General features: G+C 30.1%; 1 protein-coding gene across 2 annotated transcripts in view; it reads left to right on the top strand.

Moving 5' to 3' along the window:
* Nucleotides 1-7,405: 7,405 nt before the first annotated feature.
* LOC143191383 (U8-agatoxin-Ao1a) overlaps nt 7,406-19,896 on the top strand; it is a 73,120-nt gene continuing 60,629 nt past the window's right edge. For both annotated transcript variants that reach the window (XM_076396401.1, XM_076396400.1), the window contains exon 1: nt 7,406-7,586. In XM_076396401.1, coding sequence (XP_076252516.1) covers nt 7,421-7,586 — 166 coding nt within the window. In that variant the 5' untranslated portion in view covers nt 7,406-7,420. The remainder of the gene's footprint in view (nt 7,587-19,896) is intronic.

The raw sequence follows: 19,896 nt of genomic DNA, 5'->3' as shown, positions 1-19,896 counted from the left end.
ATTGTTTTATTGGAAGATACGTTATTGGAAATAAGTGAATTTATATTATTATTTTTAGTAGCACGTGTGCTTTTCATCAGATATTGTTTTGTCTATATTTCAGATGTTAACGTTAAATTATGCAAATATTCACAACAGGTTAACTGAAAAGTCCCCGGCCTGACACATAGATACTCGTCACTACTAGAATTAAATCCAAATGTTTTTTAGTTAGCCCTAACCCTCAAAAGATGCATGGATAAATTTGACAGCTGTCGGATCATTAGTTTGTGAATTATAGCATTTTGAGTGAAGCAACTTTTGTTATTGTCAAAAAAGGATAAAAAGACATTTCGCGTGTTGATAAAATATTGCTTTTTGAAGGGAAAAAATACAGTTCAAGCAAAAACTTGGCTTGATACCGAGTTTCCGGACACTACACCAGGAAAATCAACCATCAAGGATCGGTATGCTAAGTTTAGACATGGTGACATGAGCAACGAAGGAGGTGAACGCAGTGGACGCCCAAAAGAGGTTGTTACCGACGAATTAAAGGAATTAAAAAAAACGAAAAATTATTTTGAATAAATTTAAATTGAATGAAATAGCAGACACTCTAAAGATATCAACTGAACGTGTACATCATATCATTAATTGAATATTTGGGTTCGAGAAAGCTCTGTGCAAAGTGGGTGATGCGCGAGCTCACTTTTGTCCAAAAAGAACGACGAGTTGATGATTCGGAGCAGTATTTGGAAATGATGAAGCGTAATAAACCGAAGTTCAATCGACAGTCATCCTAGTGGACTGCACACGATAAACCCGCTCCAAAGCGTGGGAAAACGCAACAATCGGTTGGCAAGGTTATGACGTCTGTATTTTGGGATGCGCATGGAACAATTTTCATTGACTACCTCGAAAAAGGAAGGACCATCAACACCGACTGTTACATACCTTTACTGGACCGTTTGAAGGACGAAATCACCGAAAACTGATTCGGTGCACTGTCGATTTTCAAGAGGTCATTTCGAAATTCAAACTGGATATCTGCTATTTCTATAAATAATTTAATATATTTTAACAGCAGTTTCTCAAATAATTTTGATATCGTAGGTAGCAGCCAAATAGGTCTGTAAAATTAATCTTATTTTGTCAGTTTGTCAGGTTTTTAAGCATATTTTCTTCGAGCGACCTTAAGATATTCCGGAAAACGGTTCAGTCTCAAACAGGCATTGAATATTTATGTCAACATGATTGTTGCTTTTTGTTACAGCTGTTTTAATAACCCAGGAGGTTGATCACCTATTCCAGGGGCCTTTATAGGATTAATCAATAAAAGACAACGAATGGGATTCGGCGTTGAATACCGAACATTCGTTGGCCTTCGATGAAACGTGCAATGCATTTGTGGTTAGGAGCAACCGTTCGTTGGACGTGAAGTATTTTTCAACGGTAGCGACGATTATAGTATATATACCCATCGTCCACACCGCATTCGTCGATTCCATTCATTTCTTTTTATGTTACTGATACTCGGATTCCACACAGAACTAAATATATCCTAAAAACCCATTCGTTGTCTTTCGTTGGCCCAGTGTGTACCTAGCATTATAATAACGACAAACGATTATCATTTCCTTAAATGCGACATAGCAACTTGACAATTATCTTCTTTTGTTTCTCACTGATCATCAGTGCGGTTAGTACGCGGAACCTGAAATACATTTATAAAGCACCATTTATTATAAGCAGCTACTACATATTTCAACTATATTTTCTGTAAATTTTTACTCTGGCGAAAGTTATATTGGATTTGATATATGTAACTATGTTACATTTGATTTTAATATTATGGAATTGAAATTTGTGTAAAATTTAAATTGCAGTAGAGTACTAATAGCTGGTGCCGAGAAAATATATTTTTTTATCGACATATTATGACAGTGACGCTTCCAAATAAAAGTATTTGCTTTCTATATTTTCATTCCAATTATTCCAAATTTTCTCACAATATAAAGTTTCCTTGGACTTTCCAAATACTTCAAAATAAAAATTAGCCAAACTGGTCTAGATATTCTCCAGTTTTAGCGACACTAATGAACACCACTTCAGTTATATATAGATGATAATTCTAAAAATGTTTATCTAAAATTACTCTATACTAGTATACTAATTGAAATTCTGTTGAATGAATATGAATTCATATTAACAAAAAGTTTTTCTTCAACGAATTTGTTGGAAATAGGCATTACTCTCTCATAGACATTGATATATTCCAGAGAAACTTATCAATTGAAGCGAGATTAAATTAAAGGTTCAATTCAATTTCAATGGAACAAAGTAAACGTAAAGTAACTAGCTTTCAGCGAAAACAGAAGTCATTTTGGTTCGTTCTAATTACCTCGCAAATGGCCACTCGTTATTTGACTTGCCCGCGTTGATGTTATTTGAAGTTTCAAAGTTTAAACTATAAATCAAATAGCTCAAGACTTTAGTTACGAAAGTATATATAGTAAATGAATACAGAATCAATATTTGTGAAGCGTTTTGCTGTCGTAGAGTGGTTGAAAAATGGTTCCCACGACATTAATGTAAAGCTTAAACCGGAATATAGCGAATGGTAATTAACCAGACAAATATCCTCGTTAGTTTTCTAACTAAAATATAATTAGATAATAATTTGTAATATGTAGTTATAATACACATGATTTATTTATTAATTAAGCTGTAATAAAGGGGTAGTTCTTCGTGGAATAACTGACTTTTCCAGTATTTACAATATTGTCAAATTTTCTTTTCAATTTTTTTTATATGTTTTAAAGTATCTTTTTTACCAACGAGGGCTTAATTGAAATTGAACTACTGTTAATATGTGCACCGAACCGCGGTCCTCGGCACTGAGTATATCCACTGGCCAGTGATCAACTTAGGGACCAGCCCAGAACGCATACGATCTTATCCAGCCTTATCCAACCTAAGGCAAGGAACATGAAGAGAGGAGAAAACCCCAGCCTTAACTTCAAAGAATCAGTTGAGATTGGCCTCCTGGACTCAACAACGTTGTGTCTCGTTCTTGGTGAAACACGAAACGAAAGGGATAAAGTCAGAATGGATACCAATGCTTTTAATGGGCCGATTTAGCCGCATTATCCGAGCGCTCATTTCACGGTATACCAACATGAGAACAGTTTTATATACCATTCAGATAGAGGGTACGGATGACTGACAGTGAATCGGTGACCAGGCATGGCTTGAACTTCTGTTCCGGGAAATATTCGACAGCATTTTGGAAATAGGTAAGGATTAGTCATTCTTTGAAGGATTCTGTTAGGATATGGGATAAATCCTTGAATATCGCGCGATGATCAATATTGAACTCTGCACAGGAAGCATGAAATGGAATACTCGGCTGTCCACCACAAATGCTCTGCCAAACCCGTTACAAGATTTAGAGCCATCGGTATATATGTTTAGGGTAAGTGTAGGGAAGTTAACACAACTTGGATTGGATAGGACAAAAACAATGTTCAATGTTATAAAATTGACATACAGATGTGTTTATGAAGATGGTAGTGAAGGTCCAAGGGCAGCGAAATACCAAGTGTAGTCGATAGAGAGTGATAGGAAAATTATGGTAATTTATAAGTGGGGATACAACAATCCAACTCCAGCCCTGGAAAGAATATCAGCAATTATATGAGAGGTACGAGTGGAGTAGTTATTTATAATATGGTCCATGATAAGTGAATGACTCCAAGTGTTGGTCAGATTTAAGGAAAATGGCAGAGCAAGCGATAAAAAGAGGTGGGGTGGATGTTAAACTGCACAAGTTAATTGCATGGGAGGATAGGAAGATACCCAGCGATATTATAAGTGCAGTATTTTTAATGACCTTAAGGAATTTCAAGCAGCAGCAGCGGCGAACTGGAGGGAGCCGTAGTCTAACTTATGAGTGATATAGAGGAATATATTTTAAGTACGGTTTCCTGATCTGCGTCTGTGTACCAGTTAGATAGTTAACACAGCATGTGCATATCTCCAGAACAGCAAGTTTTAAGTTCGTTGATGTGACGCTTTCAGGAGAGCTGGCTATCGAAAATAACGTCCAGAAACTTTATACGATCAACAGTTGGGGTCGGAGTATTATTAAGAGAGAAGGAGATAAGGTATAGTTTCGTATCCGACAGAAGTGGATTACAGAGGATTTTGAAGGATAGATAAGGGGGAAGAGGAGCAGGAAGGAAGACGGTTCAATACCCTTTGAAGGAGCCATTCTTCGAAGTTGACCGAGCAATAAATAAGTATGTCGTCCGCATAAAATCGGCAGGTGAGCCTTAAGTTGAGAAAATTAGTTATTGAAGCTGGCGCAATTACAAATAGAGTGGTACTTAGAACTTAACTCTGAGGCACTCCTTGGTGGAGGAGACAAAATCTCCCGAATAGACTCGAAAAAATTTGTTGCTGTGACAATTTTTGACAAATTCCAGAATATTACCCACGAGTCCGAAGCAGTGCAGAATGTTGATTATCATACACTTATTAACTCAAAAAATGCATTTTGTAAATCAAGTGAAGGTGCCAGCATGTGTTTTCTCCTCCGAGTAAGCATTTCTTATGTCATTCCCTAAGATCATCAAAGGATTAACTGTAGACCTCTATAGCGAAACCGGCATTGACAATAAGATATGAACGAATTGGTTTTCAGAAACCAAGATAGGGGGTTGAGGATCATACGCTCGAACACCTTACACAAATGTATAGCAATGGTCGGAATGGAAATGGTCGGTAAGAGGAATAAGATGGTTTCTTCTATATAAGAATCAGGATGAGGGTGAAGAATTGGGAAGATAGATTCTTTATCAGGGGGAAAGGAATATTATCAAGCCAGGAGTGGATAGACGACCGACAGCAGAGGATAGTTCTATTTAAGAGAATGGTAGATTGATGGGTTTCATACTAGAATGGATTATGAAAATCTTGAGACGATATCGGAAGTCCCCTAGTGCCAATAGCAGCGTATTGGTTGAGAAATAAACACTCTCTTCGGGCGTTGGCTGAGGAGCTGAAGATGTATGTATATCTTAATATACCATGTGTACTAGAATGTTGTTACCGGGTTTTCGAAAACAAAGCTACATAATTTTTAAGGTAATGTAGAAACGTATGTATTTAAACTGTTAGCCAGTTGATTCTATACATCTTGTGTATATCTTTCAGGCAATTTATGGATACTATCACAAAAAAATTGTTTGCATTTTAAGCAAAACCATTCATTGAGCCATTTTCTATCTTTTTCGAAATTAGCGAAGAGCTGCTATTGAAGTTCGTATCTAATTGATAGGAAAAGTTGATAGTGTCTTTGGGCCCATTCAGGACGTTTTCCGATCGATGCATGATTCAAATTGACCTTTTGTTGTCGATAGCGATCACTATTAACTGTTTTACTAGGTTTAAGCAGTTCGTAATACACCACGGCACTCCGGTCAAACCAAACACAAATAATTGTTTTGCGACCAAAATGATTTGGCTTCGAAGTAAAACGGCCGATTTTGCTAGGCGCTGATGATATATTGCGTTTAGGATTTTCAAAATAAATCCACTTTTCATAAGCTGTTACTATTCGATGCAGAAATAACTTCCGATTATAGCCTTCACGAAGCAATTCACACAGGATTTTTGAATTTTCCATTTGCCTGCCATTCAGTTAATGTAATTCAGTTAATTCAGTAATGTGTCATCCATCATCCTATCTTTTGGATATTTCCTATTACTCGTAGTCGGTCATTAATCATTTTTTGTGTCACATTTAACGTTTCTGGGGGTTCATCCAATAACTCTTGCAGTTTCGCATCTTAAAAATGTTTGGGTCTATCAGCATGTTCTTTGTCTTGCACATCGAAATCACCACTTTTGAATTTTCGAAACCATGCCTCACATGTTCTTTCACTGTAAGTTTCTACCGGCAAACGATGATTATCAACGATTTTTTTCTTTATTAAATTTTTGATTTTTTTTAGTTTTTATCATAATGTAACAGTGTATGATGTACAGTTTTTCGAAATTACAAAAATAATTCTACTTATTTATTACAGACTGTAGGAAAGTGATCTTAAGTTAAAATTAACATGGTTACATTTATTAGCATTATTAATAAAATGTCATTCATACGGTTATGCTCTTTACTCTAATTTGTTATACAGCATCACCTGATTTTATTTTAACCGAAAAGTTTATTAATATTTCAATAACTGACATTATGAAATATGAATATTAAATATTAATGTCTGTCTTCAATATTATATTTGAAATTTTTAATATAATAATGTACTATACTTCGTCCAATAGCACGCCGTTTCGCGCCTTCAAAATTGTTTTGTCTACCTGAACGTTCTTTGTCTTGCACATCTAAATCACCACTTTTGAATTTTTGAAACCACGCTTCATATGGTCTTTCACCGTAAGTTACTACCGACAAACAATTATTTCTATCGGTTTTTTTTATTAAATTTTTAATTTTATTTGGTTTTCATCATAATGTAACTGTGTATGATATACAGTTTTTCGGAGTTACAAAAATTATTCTACTTATATATTACAGACTGTAGGAAAGTTATTTTAAGTTGAAATTAATATGTTTACATTTATTAGCATTATTTACAAAATATGGTTCATACGGCGTGCGGAATATTTCAATAAGTGACATTTTGGAATATGAATATTAATAATTTCTTCAATATTATATTTGAAATTATTAATATAATAATGTACTAAACTTCATCCAATAACTCTTACAGTTTCGCGTCTTCAAAATTGTTGGGCCTACCTGAAACTTTTTTCTCTTGCACCTGGAAATCACTACTTTTGAATTCTCGAAACCACGTCCCTGCGCCATATATCTCTACGAGCCAACGATGACTTTCAGCGGCTTTTTTCTTTCGACTAAATAAGAAAAGTAATGAGTTACGCAACAAATGCACTTTTTCAGACACGAATCTAGACAATCCAAAGAGACATAAATCTCTGATGGTGTTACTTTCGCAAAATATATCATGTATAGCTTGTAAGCTCGATGTTAGCAGAATAAATTGATATATGCATCAAATCATATCATTGCACATTTTTGATGTTATTATCCCATTTATTAGTTAAAATAATATTTTTTGTCAGATATTTATATAAAAATGCAGATCACCAATTGGGTTAAGCTCGGGGGTATGGAACGGCACCGGCGAAAGGGCTAAATTCAATTAGAAAGAGTTATTTTTCGCACGTTTCCTTCGGAGCGGGTTTCTTATCCATCTGCCACAGCTTCGTCCCCAGTTGATGTTTCTCCCAGGACCCCACCTCCTGTCGTTCGAATTACCATTTAACACCCAATCAATTAGGAACGTCGAGAGGAAAAAAGTTTCGGTGGCGGCATCGTGGGTGTCGCACCGAACGCATGTCCCTTCGCCGACACGCCGTAGTCGCATTCGCGAGTCTCGTCCACTCCACGCCTGCAGCTCAGTACGCTCTGTTGCGTCTATCCGAGATGAAGATCGGCTGGCTGTTCCTGGCGATCAGCATTGTCGCGTTGGTCGACGCCAGTTTAGCATATTTTGATGACGGTAAGTTTTTACAGAAGCTTTCGTTTTTTCACGGTTTCTTGTTATTTTATTTGTCGATTCAACATTTATAAAAAAATATACTGGGACTTCTAGTTCACCACACACAATTATAAGATGAGAAAATATAAATTAAAAGATGAAAATTAATAGGAACAATGCAATAGTATAAAAAGTTTATTATTGCTAAGAACTGTTAAATTTTAATAAGTATAATTTAGCAAAATTAAAGAGCAGACATTTCGAGGTTGAACCAATAATTTCTCAATTTCCAATAATATTTTGAATTTTGAATAATACGCATCTCCATATTTGTGAGTTTCATATCGAGTTAAGCAAAAGTTTGTAAAATTTCCTTTTTGGAGTTTGGGCGTAACATATCTCTCATGGCCATTCAAAAATATTTTTGTTTTTTATGTTTTGTATATTACAGACAAAAATAGCAGAAAATACTACACAGCATAAGCCTGTGAATTATTTTTCATTGGCTTTCATGTTTTTAAAATTTCTACACTTAATTGTTTCTTCACCTTTTTCTAAATTAATAAATATAATCTATGTATACACATGCCAGTTACATAAAAATATAGTTTACTTTACGGTTACATGGGTCAAACAATTCAACTAATTTTCTGAATTTCAATTATATTTAAGAGAACAATTAATTTTGTATTTTAATTGTAATTAATATTTTCATATTGTTATATAAGACATAGTGACATTAGACATTATTTATATATATATATATATATATATATATATATATATATATATATATATATATATATATATATATATATATTATGCTAAAAATTTGCTTTAATAATAAGATTTTTCTTACACATCTACATCTTGATATATTTGATATGACGATATGATGTTAATATATGAATATAAATTATTTTAATTATATATGTATTAAAAAATTACATAATTCAAATGCTATTAGTAATTTTATACTAAAAAAGTCAGTATATTTTCATATTTCTTAGATGTATATTATTGGTTTAAAATATAAAAATTATGAATTTGTTAAATAAACAAGGATCACTTGCTTATCGGCTATTAAATAAATAAAATATTAGAATTTCTAATTATTAAACTTCTAACGGGTTAATTTTTTAAATTTAATTCACTTTTTTGTAATAATATAATGGTTTGTGATATGCACTTCTCTACTCTATACAAAAAATTGTTATATGTAGTATTTTAGTTTTATTTTAATAGAAAACTTTGAACTGATATTGTGAATGTTGAATAATTATTTATCTCTATTAAGTTTAGGTATGTTATAATATAAAAGTAAAATAGTTTCTCTTTAAATTTGAAGTAATGTAACATAATTTCTTACTTTGGATGAGTAATCCATATACTCTTTTTTTTGCTATCCAGAAATTTATATATACTAAAATGATTTAATTTTTTGGCTTTTTCTTATTACCTCATTTATTGATTCATTATTTATACGTATATTTTACTGTCATTTTAGCTGAACTTTAGTTCACCAAATAATAAAAATTATAAGTTAAATTTAAATATTAAATGTATATTTGGAAATTAATAAAAATCATATAATCGTAAAACAAATTCTTCGATTTCAATTACAGTTAACAGAAAAATAAATTGTATATATCAATATTAATTTTAATGTTTTGTAGAATATATATTAATTTAGTAACAAATAATTGTTATTTATTTATGAATATAACTTTCTAGAATTTATTTTAATAATTTTTTCTTATAGTCTATTTAAAAGCACTATTTCTATTATTTTTAATTAATAAGGAATTAAAACTGCATTTACAACGTTTTTAAATATTGTTACTTGAAATTATGGTTCACCAAATAACCAGAATTATAAGTTAAGTTTAAACCTGCAAGCTAATATAAACAATACAATAGTACATCAGTGCTAAGAACTTTTTTACAATTAATAAAAATAAGAAGATCTAGGAGCACAAATGATGAGAATGGGCCAACAATTTCCGTCTAATATTTAATTTTTATTAATGTTGTGGATTTTAAATAACATTTAACTTTATTTCGATAGATTTCCTGTATTAAAATATGTAACACTTTAAAAATTAATTTTTCTTTGTAATTTTACAAATCAAAATTGTTTTGGTAAATTAGCAATTAAGTAGTTTTTACGCGAAACATAGCGTAATTTTATTAATATTACCTTATAAAAAATAGAATTTGTAGTTTGGTAAATTAGATGAATATTTTGAACAACATTTTTCTTAGATATTTATATCTATTGCTCATTATAGACACCTATTAATGACTAGTGCTGTTACTAGTAATATTTTTTACTAAAAAAAATATATTTTTATATTCCTTAGATATATATTCCAGCTTTAAAATATAAAGGACATTATATTTGTTAAATAAAAGCGAATCGCTTGCTTCTCGGCTATTAAATACAATATTAAAATTTCTAATTTTAAAAATTCTACCGTGTTCAAATTAATTTTTTAATTTAATTTGCTTTTTAATTTTTAATCATAATGTAGTGATTTATGATATACACTTCTCTATTCTACACAAAAACTGTTCTTACATAAATCAGATTGCAAGAAAATTATATTACAATATATACGTTTACATTTATTGGCATAGTCAACAATATATTATTTAGTTCTATTTTAACAGGAAAGTTTAAACTGATATTACGGGAGTTGAATATTATTTATCATCATTAAGTTTTACTTTGTTAAATATTGTAGAATATTACTTTACTTTATTGTAGAACTTCTAATTTTGGACAAAATGGAATTTTCGGTAATATTTGATTACCAATCAATATTATAGCTTTTAGAAATAAAACTATGGCTTTTTGATGACTTTTATTTGAAATAGCTTTTTATTGAAATAGTTGCTCTATTTAATTTTTCTTGCTTTGCTGGATATACCGCACCACATATTATTATAAAATTTTTATTTATTTTTACCTTTTATGGATTTTACGTGTTATATAAGAGTAGCAGATTATACCACAAATATTTGTGTATCCTGCACACAACAATCTGATCTAATGTATATACCTGCAATACAAAATATATAATTTTTAAAAACTATTTTTTTCTTTGTTATTTTAGCAATCAAGTAGTTTTTACAATAAACATAGTGTAATATTATTAATATTATTCTATATATAAAAAAAGAATTCGTGGTACAGCGGAACAGCAAATAAGATAAATATTTTGAACAATAATATTTTTCTTAGATATTTATATCCATCGGTCATTATATAGTATACCTACTAATAACCACTGCTGTTACTAGTAATATTTTTTACATTACCACTGAATTATATATATTGAGCAATTAAATAATTCAAATACTATTACTAATTCTGTTCTAAAATTATTATATTTTCATATATCTTAGATATATATCATACAAGAAAGAATCACTTATTTGTCGGCTTTTAATTATTTTTATTTTAAAATTTAGCTAAAATTCCAACGAGCTAATTTGTTTTTTTTCTTTTATTTACTTTTGAATTTTTGTTATAATGAAGCAGTTATAATATTTTGACTATTTAAAAAAACCGTTCTATTTGTACATTAGAGATTGCAAGAAAATTATATTATAACAAATATGTTTATATTTACTGGCATAGTTAATAATATACCATTTATACATCTACACTTTTTAGCATCATTGTTTATTGCACCAATGTTTCAACATCCGATACTACTAAAGCCGAATATACATTTTTCGTTTTTGTTATATTTAAATAATTGTTTTGCAAATTTTTATTTTTTTTAATTTTAAATCGGTGTGAATAAATAATTTTGTATAAAGGAAGTTCGCGTAAAATTTGGTAATTATGTTCCCTTTTTTTACAAGTCAATATTACGGCTTTTAGAATTAAACTTACATTACATGCATAACTTTTTGATCACTACTTAAGTATTCATTAGATCGCTCATAAAATATTTGTATTTAGATATCGACAGTGTTTTACATATTTCGTTTATTTCTGTGTGCCTTAATTTTCGATGGTTTCTTTTTATTAATAGACTTTTTGTTAATAGACTTTTCTACAACTGATTCTATCAATATTTTTCCATAAAAAGAACGAAAGCTATCTAATGTATAGACTTATAAAAAAATACTATAGAAATGTAACAATTATATAGAAATTAATTAGACCAAACATATTATTCAATTTATTTACCCAATTTCAGTTATATTTAAGGGAATAATACATTATATTTACTAATATTAATTTAATTACTTTATTACAAGTAAATATGGTTTTGTTGTAATTTAACTCAACGAATCTAAATATACTTTTATAATCAGTTTTTGTAGAGATTAAAACTTATTTTTGTATGTATTATTATTTTGTATTATGATATTGATGTCTGACTAAAAATACTATTTCCGTTGTCGAATTTGAAACAAGAAAAAATGAAATAAGATGAAACTCAAACACAAAAATATTTTTTTATATATTTATAACTATTGCTCATTATAGAACACATGAATACTTAACTGGTATTGTTATTAATAATGTTTTTTACACGACCACTGGTGTTGATGTAACAATATAAATTATTTTGAATATATGTATTGAAAAGATAAATAATTAAAATATTCTAATTAATTTTATACTAAAGAATTCATTACGTTTTCGTACGTCCTATTTATACCTTGCTGTTTTAATCTGTAATATATATATATACAGATTAAAACAGCAAGATACAAATAGGTACAAATAAATAAATATATATACTACATATATATCAAATACCAGTAGGTATGCTTAATGCCGAGGACCAAGGTTCGGAAATAAATCTTTAACAGTAGGCCCTGTCCAGATACACTCTAGTAGGTAAAAGGAAAATATAATATATTGTAATTTTTAATATCAATTTAAATGTTGCGTTGACTATATATTGGTTTAATTAATGTTTTTCGAATGTTCGATAATAATTTATGAATAGTTAGTTCATTTCAGTCCTAAAATTTACTTTAAAAATGATTTTTTTAAAATATTTCTTATTGTCTATAAAATAATGTATTTCCTAATTACCGGAGATTCAACAAAACCAACAAATAAATTAAATAACCTCTTTTATATATAACAAAATGTACAATTTTGTGTAGATTTTTTGAAATTTTAATTATATGTTAAAATATTTATTTTCTAATGTATTTTAATAAAACTTACAAATATTTATATATGTCAATTTTATTATCAAACGGCATATAATGAAAATGTCCTAATATTTCATTTTCTTTTTCATGCGTGCTTTTTCTCGTTTCTTCTCTTGCTCCAATTTCATATCTTTTAAATCTTCCATTGTACCTGAAAATGATATAATTGTGTTAATAAATATCGTTATATATATTTGTCGAAAAATTACATACCTATTTTCTTACTAATGGCTTCCTCTCTCATCTGCTGAGCAAAACTGCTCTCCATATTATATATATCATCTTCACAATCAGTATATCTTGACTTATCGTAGCCAAATATCTCCTTTATGTAACCGGAGTAGTTAGGTTTCTCTTCAGGTCCTTCAATAATGAAGTCATCAAGGTCCGAATCATACTCCTCATCAGAGTCATCTTGTATTCGACCTAAATATGTTAAAAGTACAGTTATTTTTTAAAGTTGCAGTTAAATTTTTATAACTCTAACATACCTTTCTTAACAGTCATAGATCTTCTCCTTTTAATGCCTTGAACATTTGTAGGAGGAAACTGTTTAGGTCTAATATCTTTAGGTGGGAAATATTTCGGTTTATCCTGTAACTTCCCAGAAGGATCAGACGTACCTTTCTTCAAGTTATTCTTAGGTGAAATATTCTTGCTTTGTGTTTCTTTCCCTTTGCTCTGCTCTTTTTCCTCTACAATCTCCTCATTTTGTTTTTTATTTAACGACTTCTTTTCCACTGACTCAAATTGATTTTTCTCGGCAATTTTCATCAGGTCTATAAAGTATACATAATACAGATTATTAAAAATATAAACTCTAAATAACTAAAATACCTTACCTTGGAAACTTATAGGTGGTAAGTTGGACTTGGGCTTTGAATCAACTTTTACATTTCTAGATATTTTTGTAGAAATAATTGGCGTTTTTTTAGAGTTGCCTTTGACAACTGCTTCATTAGGCTTCGCTTTAAGAATGTTAAATTTAGATTCTACTGGAAATTTACTATATTTTTCCATTAGTTTGTCGTAAAAGGCTGAAGCTACTGTTGACTCGTTTCCATAGTCGTCTTCAACAAAACCAGCTAAAGGACTTGCACTTTGAAGGTTATCCTCTATTTTTTTCATCTTGCGCTTAACAGATTTCCTCTTCGATAAGTCTCTCTTGATATTTTTAGACACTTCATTTGAATATCCTTGAATATTCTTTTTTGTACTATGATTAACTTTGTAAGAATCCATACTGATACTATAATGGTGGAGAATAAATTACTAACACAGCAATATTTCTAGAATAAAAGAATTTCAAATGCAACCGTTCACTACAAGAAGGTAACTGAGACAAGACCGTTAAATAATCCTCTATATATATCACAGGCTATTAAGATATTGGTCAATTTCAGGTATAAATTAATAGGTATTATTACTTTATTGCCAAATAATGTACAAACTGTTTGAAATTATTTTTTTATTGTTTTATTGGTATTTAATGAGGGTCTTGTATTTTATTAATTAATGTGTAAATTTTCTGGTTAATTTTTGTTGTAAGTTTTCTTTGTTCGTTTGAGAATTCCCTTTGTCATTTATCTTTTTTCATAATGCGTTGGTATATGATTACCACTTTTGCCGCGATAGTTTTATGGTGGCCGACACAAACAATGTTTTTCATTAATCTTCATCGGTCTCTGTCAGATAATTTTGGGTTTTGCTATTCCGCTTCGCCGATGATAATTTACCATATTTTGGGTTTGCTGTTACTACAGTGACTATAATTTCTCTCAAAACTTTCAACATTATTGTTCTTTTCATTTAGAGATGCTCTCGTTAACCGATCGTCAACGCTTTGAATCTTTCGAAGTTTGAGATTCACAGAAAAAAGCGTTTAATACGCAGAAATATGTCTAGGCCCGGAATTGGTAGTCTACTTAAGTCTTTCTTATATACCTTATATTTAAAATATTATATCTGATTTTACTAGGTATAATGAATAAATTTTTTCTCATAGTGCACTCTATATGAGAACTTATAAATTTCTTAATTCAAATAAAACATAAATGTATTAATTAATAAAGTATTTATTGTCTAATGCATTTCTATTACAGTAACAAAAATTTTTATATCACACATATATCATAATTAGCTATATAATAAATTTGCCCTAATATTTCATTTTCTTTTTCATGCGTGCTTTTTCTCGTTTCTTCTCTTGCTCCAATTTCATATCTTTTAAATCTTCCATTCTACCTGAAAATGATATAATTGTGTTAATAAATATCGTTATATATATTTGTCGAAAAATTACATACCTATTTTCTTACTAATGGCTTCCTCTCTCATCTGCTGAGCAAAACTGCTCTCCATATTATATATATCATCTTCACAATCAGTATATCTTGACTTATCGTAGCCAAATATCTCCTTTATGTAACCGGAGTAGTTAGGTTTCTCTTCAGGTCCTTCAATAATGAAGTCATCAAGGTCCGAATCATACTCCTCATCAGAGTCATCTTGTATTCGACCTAAATATGTTAAAAGTACAGTTATTTTTTAAAGTTGCAGTTAAATTTTTATAACTCTAACATACCTTTCTTAACAGTCATAGATCTTCTCCTTTTAATGCCTTGAACATTTGTAGGAGGAAACTGTTTAGGTCTAATATCTTTAGGTGGGAAATATTTCGGTTTATCCTGTAACTTCCCAGAAGGATCAGACGTACCTTTCTTCAAGTTATTCTTAGGTGAAATATTCTTGCTTTGTGTTTCTTTCCCTTTGCTCTGCTCTTTTTCCTCTACAATCTCCTCATTTTGTTTTTTATTTAACGACTTCTTTTCCACTGACTCAAATTGATTTTTCTCGGCAATTTTCATCAGGTCTATAAAGTATACATAATACAGATTATTAAAAATATAAACTCTAAATAACTAAAATACCTTACCTTGGAAACTTATAGGTGGTAAGTTGGACTTGGGCTTTGAATCAACTTTTACATTTCTAGATATTTTTGTAGAAATAATTGGCGTTTTTTTAGAGTTGCCTTTGACAACTGCTTCATTAGGCTTCGCTTTAAGAATGTTAAATTTAGATTCTACTGGAAATTTACTATATTTTTCCATTAGTTTGTCGTAAAAGGCTGAAGCTACTGTTGACTCGTTTCCATAGTCGTCTTCAACAAAACCAGCTAAAGGACTTGCACTTTGAAGGTTATCCTCTATTTTTTTCATCTTGCGCTTAACAGATTTCCTCTTCGATAAGTCTCTCTTGATATTTTTAGACACTTCATTTGAATATCCTTGAATATTCTTTTTTGTACTATGATTAACTTTGTAAGAATCCATACTGATACTATAATGGTGGAGAATAAATTACTAACACAGCAATATTTCTAGAATAAAAGAATTTCAAATGCAACCGTTCACTACAAGAAGGTAACTGAGACAAGACCGTTATATAATCCTCTATATATATCACAGGCTATTAAGATATTGGTCAATTTCAGGTATAAATTAATAGGTATTATTACTTTATTGCCAAATAATGTACAAACTGTTTGAAATTATTTTTTTATTGTTTTATTGGTATTTAATGAGGGTCTTGTATTTTATTAATTAATGTGTAAATTTTCTGGTTAATTTTTGTTGTAAGTTTTCTTTGTTCGTTTGAGAATTCCCTTTGTCATTTATCTTTTTTCATAATGCGTCGGTATATGATTACCACTTTTGCCGCGATAGTTTTATGGTGGCCGACACAAACAATGTTTTTCATTAATCTTCATCGGTCTCTGTCAGATAATTTTGGGTTTTGCTATTCCGCTTCGCCGATGATAATTTACCATATTTTGGGTTTGCTGTTACTACAGTGACTATAATTTCTCTCAAAACTTTCAACATTATTGTTCTTTTCATTTAGAGATGCTCTCGTTAACCGATCGTCAACGCTTTGAATCTTTCGAAGTCTGAGATTCACAGAAAAAAGCGTATAATACGCAGAAATATGTCTAGGCCCGGAATTGGTAGTCTACTTAAGTCTTTCTTATATACCTTATATTTAAAATATTATATCTGATTTTACTAGGTATAATGAATAAATTTTTTCTCATAGTGCTCTCTATATGAGAACTTATAAATTTCTTAATTCAAATAAAACATAAATGTATTAATTAATAAAGTATTTATTGTCTAATGCATTTCTATTACAGTAACAAAAATTTTTATATCACACATATATCATAATTAGCTATATAATAAATTTGCCCTAATATTTCATTTTCTTTTTCATGCGTGCTTTTTCTCGTTTCTTCTCTTGCTCCAATTTCATATCTTTTAAATCTTCCATTCTACCTGAAAATGATATAATTGTGTTAATAAATATCGTTATATATATTTGTCGAAAAATTACATACCTATTTTCTTACTAATGGCTTCCTCTCTCATCTGCTGAGCAAAACTGCTCTCCATATTATATATATCATCTTCACAATCAGTATATCTTGACTTATCGTAGCCAAATATCTCCTTTATGTAACCGGAGTAGTTAGGGTTCTCTTCAGGTCCTTCAATAATGAAGTCATCAAGGTCCGAATCATACTCCTCATCAGAGTCATCCTGTATTCGACCTAAATATGTTAAAAGTACAGTTATTTTTTAAAGTTGCAGTTAAATTTTTATAACTTTAACATACCTTTCTTAACAGTCATAGATCTTCTCCTTTTAATGCCTTGAACATTTGTAGGGGGAAACTGTTTAGGTCTAATATCTTTAGGTGGGAAATATTTCGGTTTATACTGTAACTTCCCAGAAGGAGCAGACGTAACTTTCTTCAAGTTATTATTAGGTGAAATATTCTTGTTTTGTGTTTCTTTCCCTTTGCTCTGCTCTTTTTCCTCTACAATCTCCTCATTTTGTTTTTTATTTAACGACTTCTTTTCCACTGACTCAAATTGATTTTTCTCGGCAATTTTCATCAGGTCTATAAAGTATACATAATACAGATTATTAAAAATATAAACTCTAAATAACTAAAATACCTTACCTTGGAAACTTATAGGTGGTAAGTTGGATTTGGGCTTTGAATCAGCTTTTACATTTCTAGATATTTTTGTAGAAATAATTGGCGTTTTTTTAGAGTTGCCTTTGACAACTGCTTCATTAGGCTTCGCTTTAAGAATGTTAAATTTAGATTCTACTGGAAATTTATTATATTTTTCCATTAGTTTGTCGTAAGAGGCTGAAGCTACTGTTGACTCGTTTCCATAGTCGTCTTCAACAAAACCAGCTAAAGGACTTGCACTTTGAAGGTTATCCTCTATTTTTTTCATCTTGCGCTTAACAGATTTCCTCTTCGCTAAGTCGCTCTTGATATTTTTAGACACTTCATTTGAATATCCTTTAATATTCTTTTTCGTACTATGACTAACTCTGTAAGAATCCATACTGATACTATAATGGTGGAGTATAAATTACTAACACAGCAATATTTCTAAAATAGAAAAATTTCAAATGCAACCGTTCACTACAAGAAGGTAACTGAGACAAGACCGTTATATAATCCTCTATATATATCACAGGCTATTAAGATATTGGTCAATTTCAGGTATAAATTATTGTATAAAGTATTATTACTTTATTGCCAAATAATGTATAAACTGTTTTAAATTATTTTTTTTATTGTTTTATTGGTATTTAATGAGGGTCTTGTGTTTTATTAATTAATCTGTAAATTTTTTGGTTAATCTTTGTTGTAAGTTTACTTTGTTCGTTTGAGAATTCTCTTTGTCATTTATCTTTTTTCATAATGCGTCCGTATATGATTACCACTTTTGCCGCGATAGTTTTATGGTGGCCGACACAAACAATGTTTTTCATTAATCTTCATCGGTCTCTGTCAGATAATTTTGGGTTTTGCTATTCCGCTTCGCCGATGATATTTTACCATATTTTGGGTTTGCTGTTACTACAGTGAATATAATTTCTCTCAAAACTTTCAACATTATTGTTCTTTTCATTTAGAGATGCTCTCGTTAACCGATCGTCAAAGCTTTGAATCTTTCGAAGTTTGAGATTCACAGAAAAAAGCGTATAATACGCAGAAATATGTCTAGGCCCGGAATTGATAGTCTACTTAAGTCTTCCTTATATACCTTATATTTAAAATATTATATCTGATTTTACTAGGTATAATGAATAAATTTTTTCTCATAGTGCTCTCTATATGAGAACTTATAAATTTCTTAATTCAAATAAAATATAAATGTATTAATTAATAAAGTATTTATTGTCTAATGCATTTCTATTACAGTAACAAAATTTTTTATATCACACATATATCATAATTAGCTATATAATAAATTTGTCCTAATATTTCATTTTCTTTTTCATACGTGCTTTTTCTCGTTTCTTCTCTTGCTCCAATTTCATATCTTTTAAATCTTCCATTGTACCTGAAAATGATATAATTGTGTTAATAAATATCGTTATATATATTTGTCGAAAAATTACATACCTATTTTCTTACTAATGGCTTCCTCTCTCATCTGCTGAGCAAAACTGCTCTCCATATTATATATATCATCTTCACAATCAGTATATCTTGACTTATCGTAGCCAAATATCTCCTTTATGTAACCGGAGTAGTTAGGTTTCTCTTCAGGTCCTTCAATAATGAAGTCATCAAGGTCCGAATCATACTCCTCATCAGATTCATCCTGTATTCGACCTAAATATGTTAAAAGTACAGTTATTTTTTAAAGTTGCAGTTAAATTTTTATAACTCTAACATACCTTTCTTAACAGTCATAGATCTTCTCCTTTTAATGCCTTGAACATTTGTAGGGGGAAACTGTTTAGGTCTAATATCTTTAGGTGGGAAATATTTCGGTTTATCCTGTAACTTCCCAGAAGGATCAGACGTACCTTTCTTCAAGTTATTCTTAGGTGAAATATTCTTGCTTTGTGTTTCTTTCCCTTTGCTCTGCTGTTTTTCCTCTACAATCTCCTCATTTTGTTTTTTATTTAACGACTTCTTTTCCACTGACTCAAATTGATTTTTCTCGGCAATTTTCATCAGGTCTATAAAGTATACATAATACAGATTATTAAAAATATAAACTCCAAATAACTAAAATACCTTACCTTGGAAACTT

The sequence above is a fragment of the Rhynchophorus ferrugineus genome, unplaced genomic scaffold (genome assembly GCF_030347505.1).
Source record: "Rhynchophorus ferrugineus isolate W39M unplaced genomic scaffold, kcgeb_rfMv2 rfM2, whole genome shotgun sequence".
NCBI classification, from domain to species: Eukaryota; Metazoa; Arthropoda; class Insecta; order Coleoptera; family Curculionidae; genus Rhynchophorus; species Rhynchophorus ferrugineus.
Note: the sequence above shows the minus strand (reverse complement) of the source record. Positions and strands in the feature narration are given on the sequence as shown.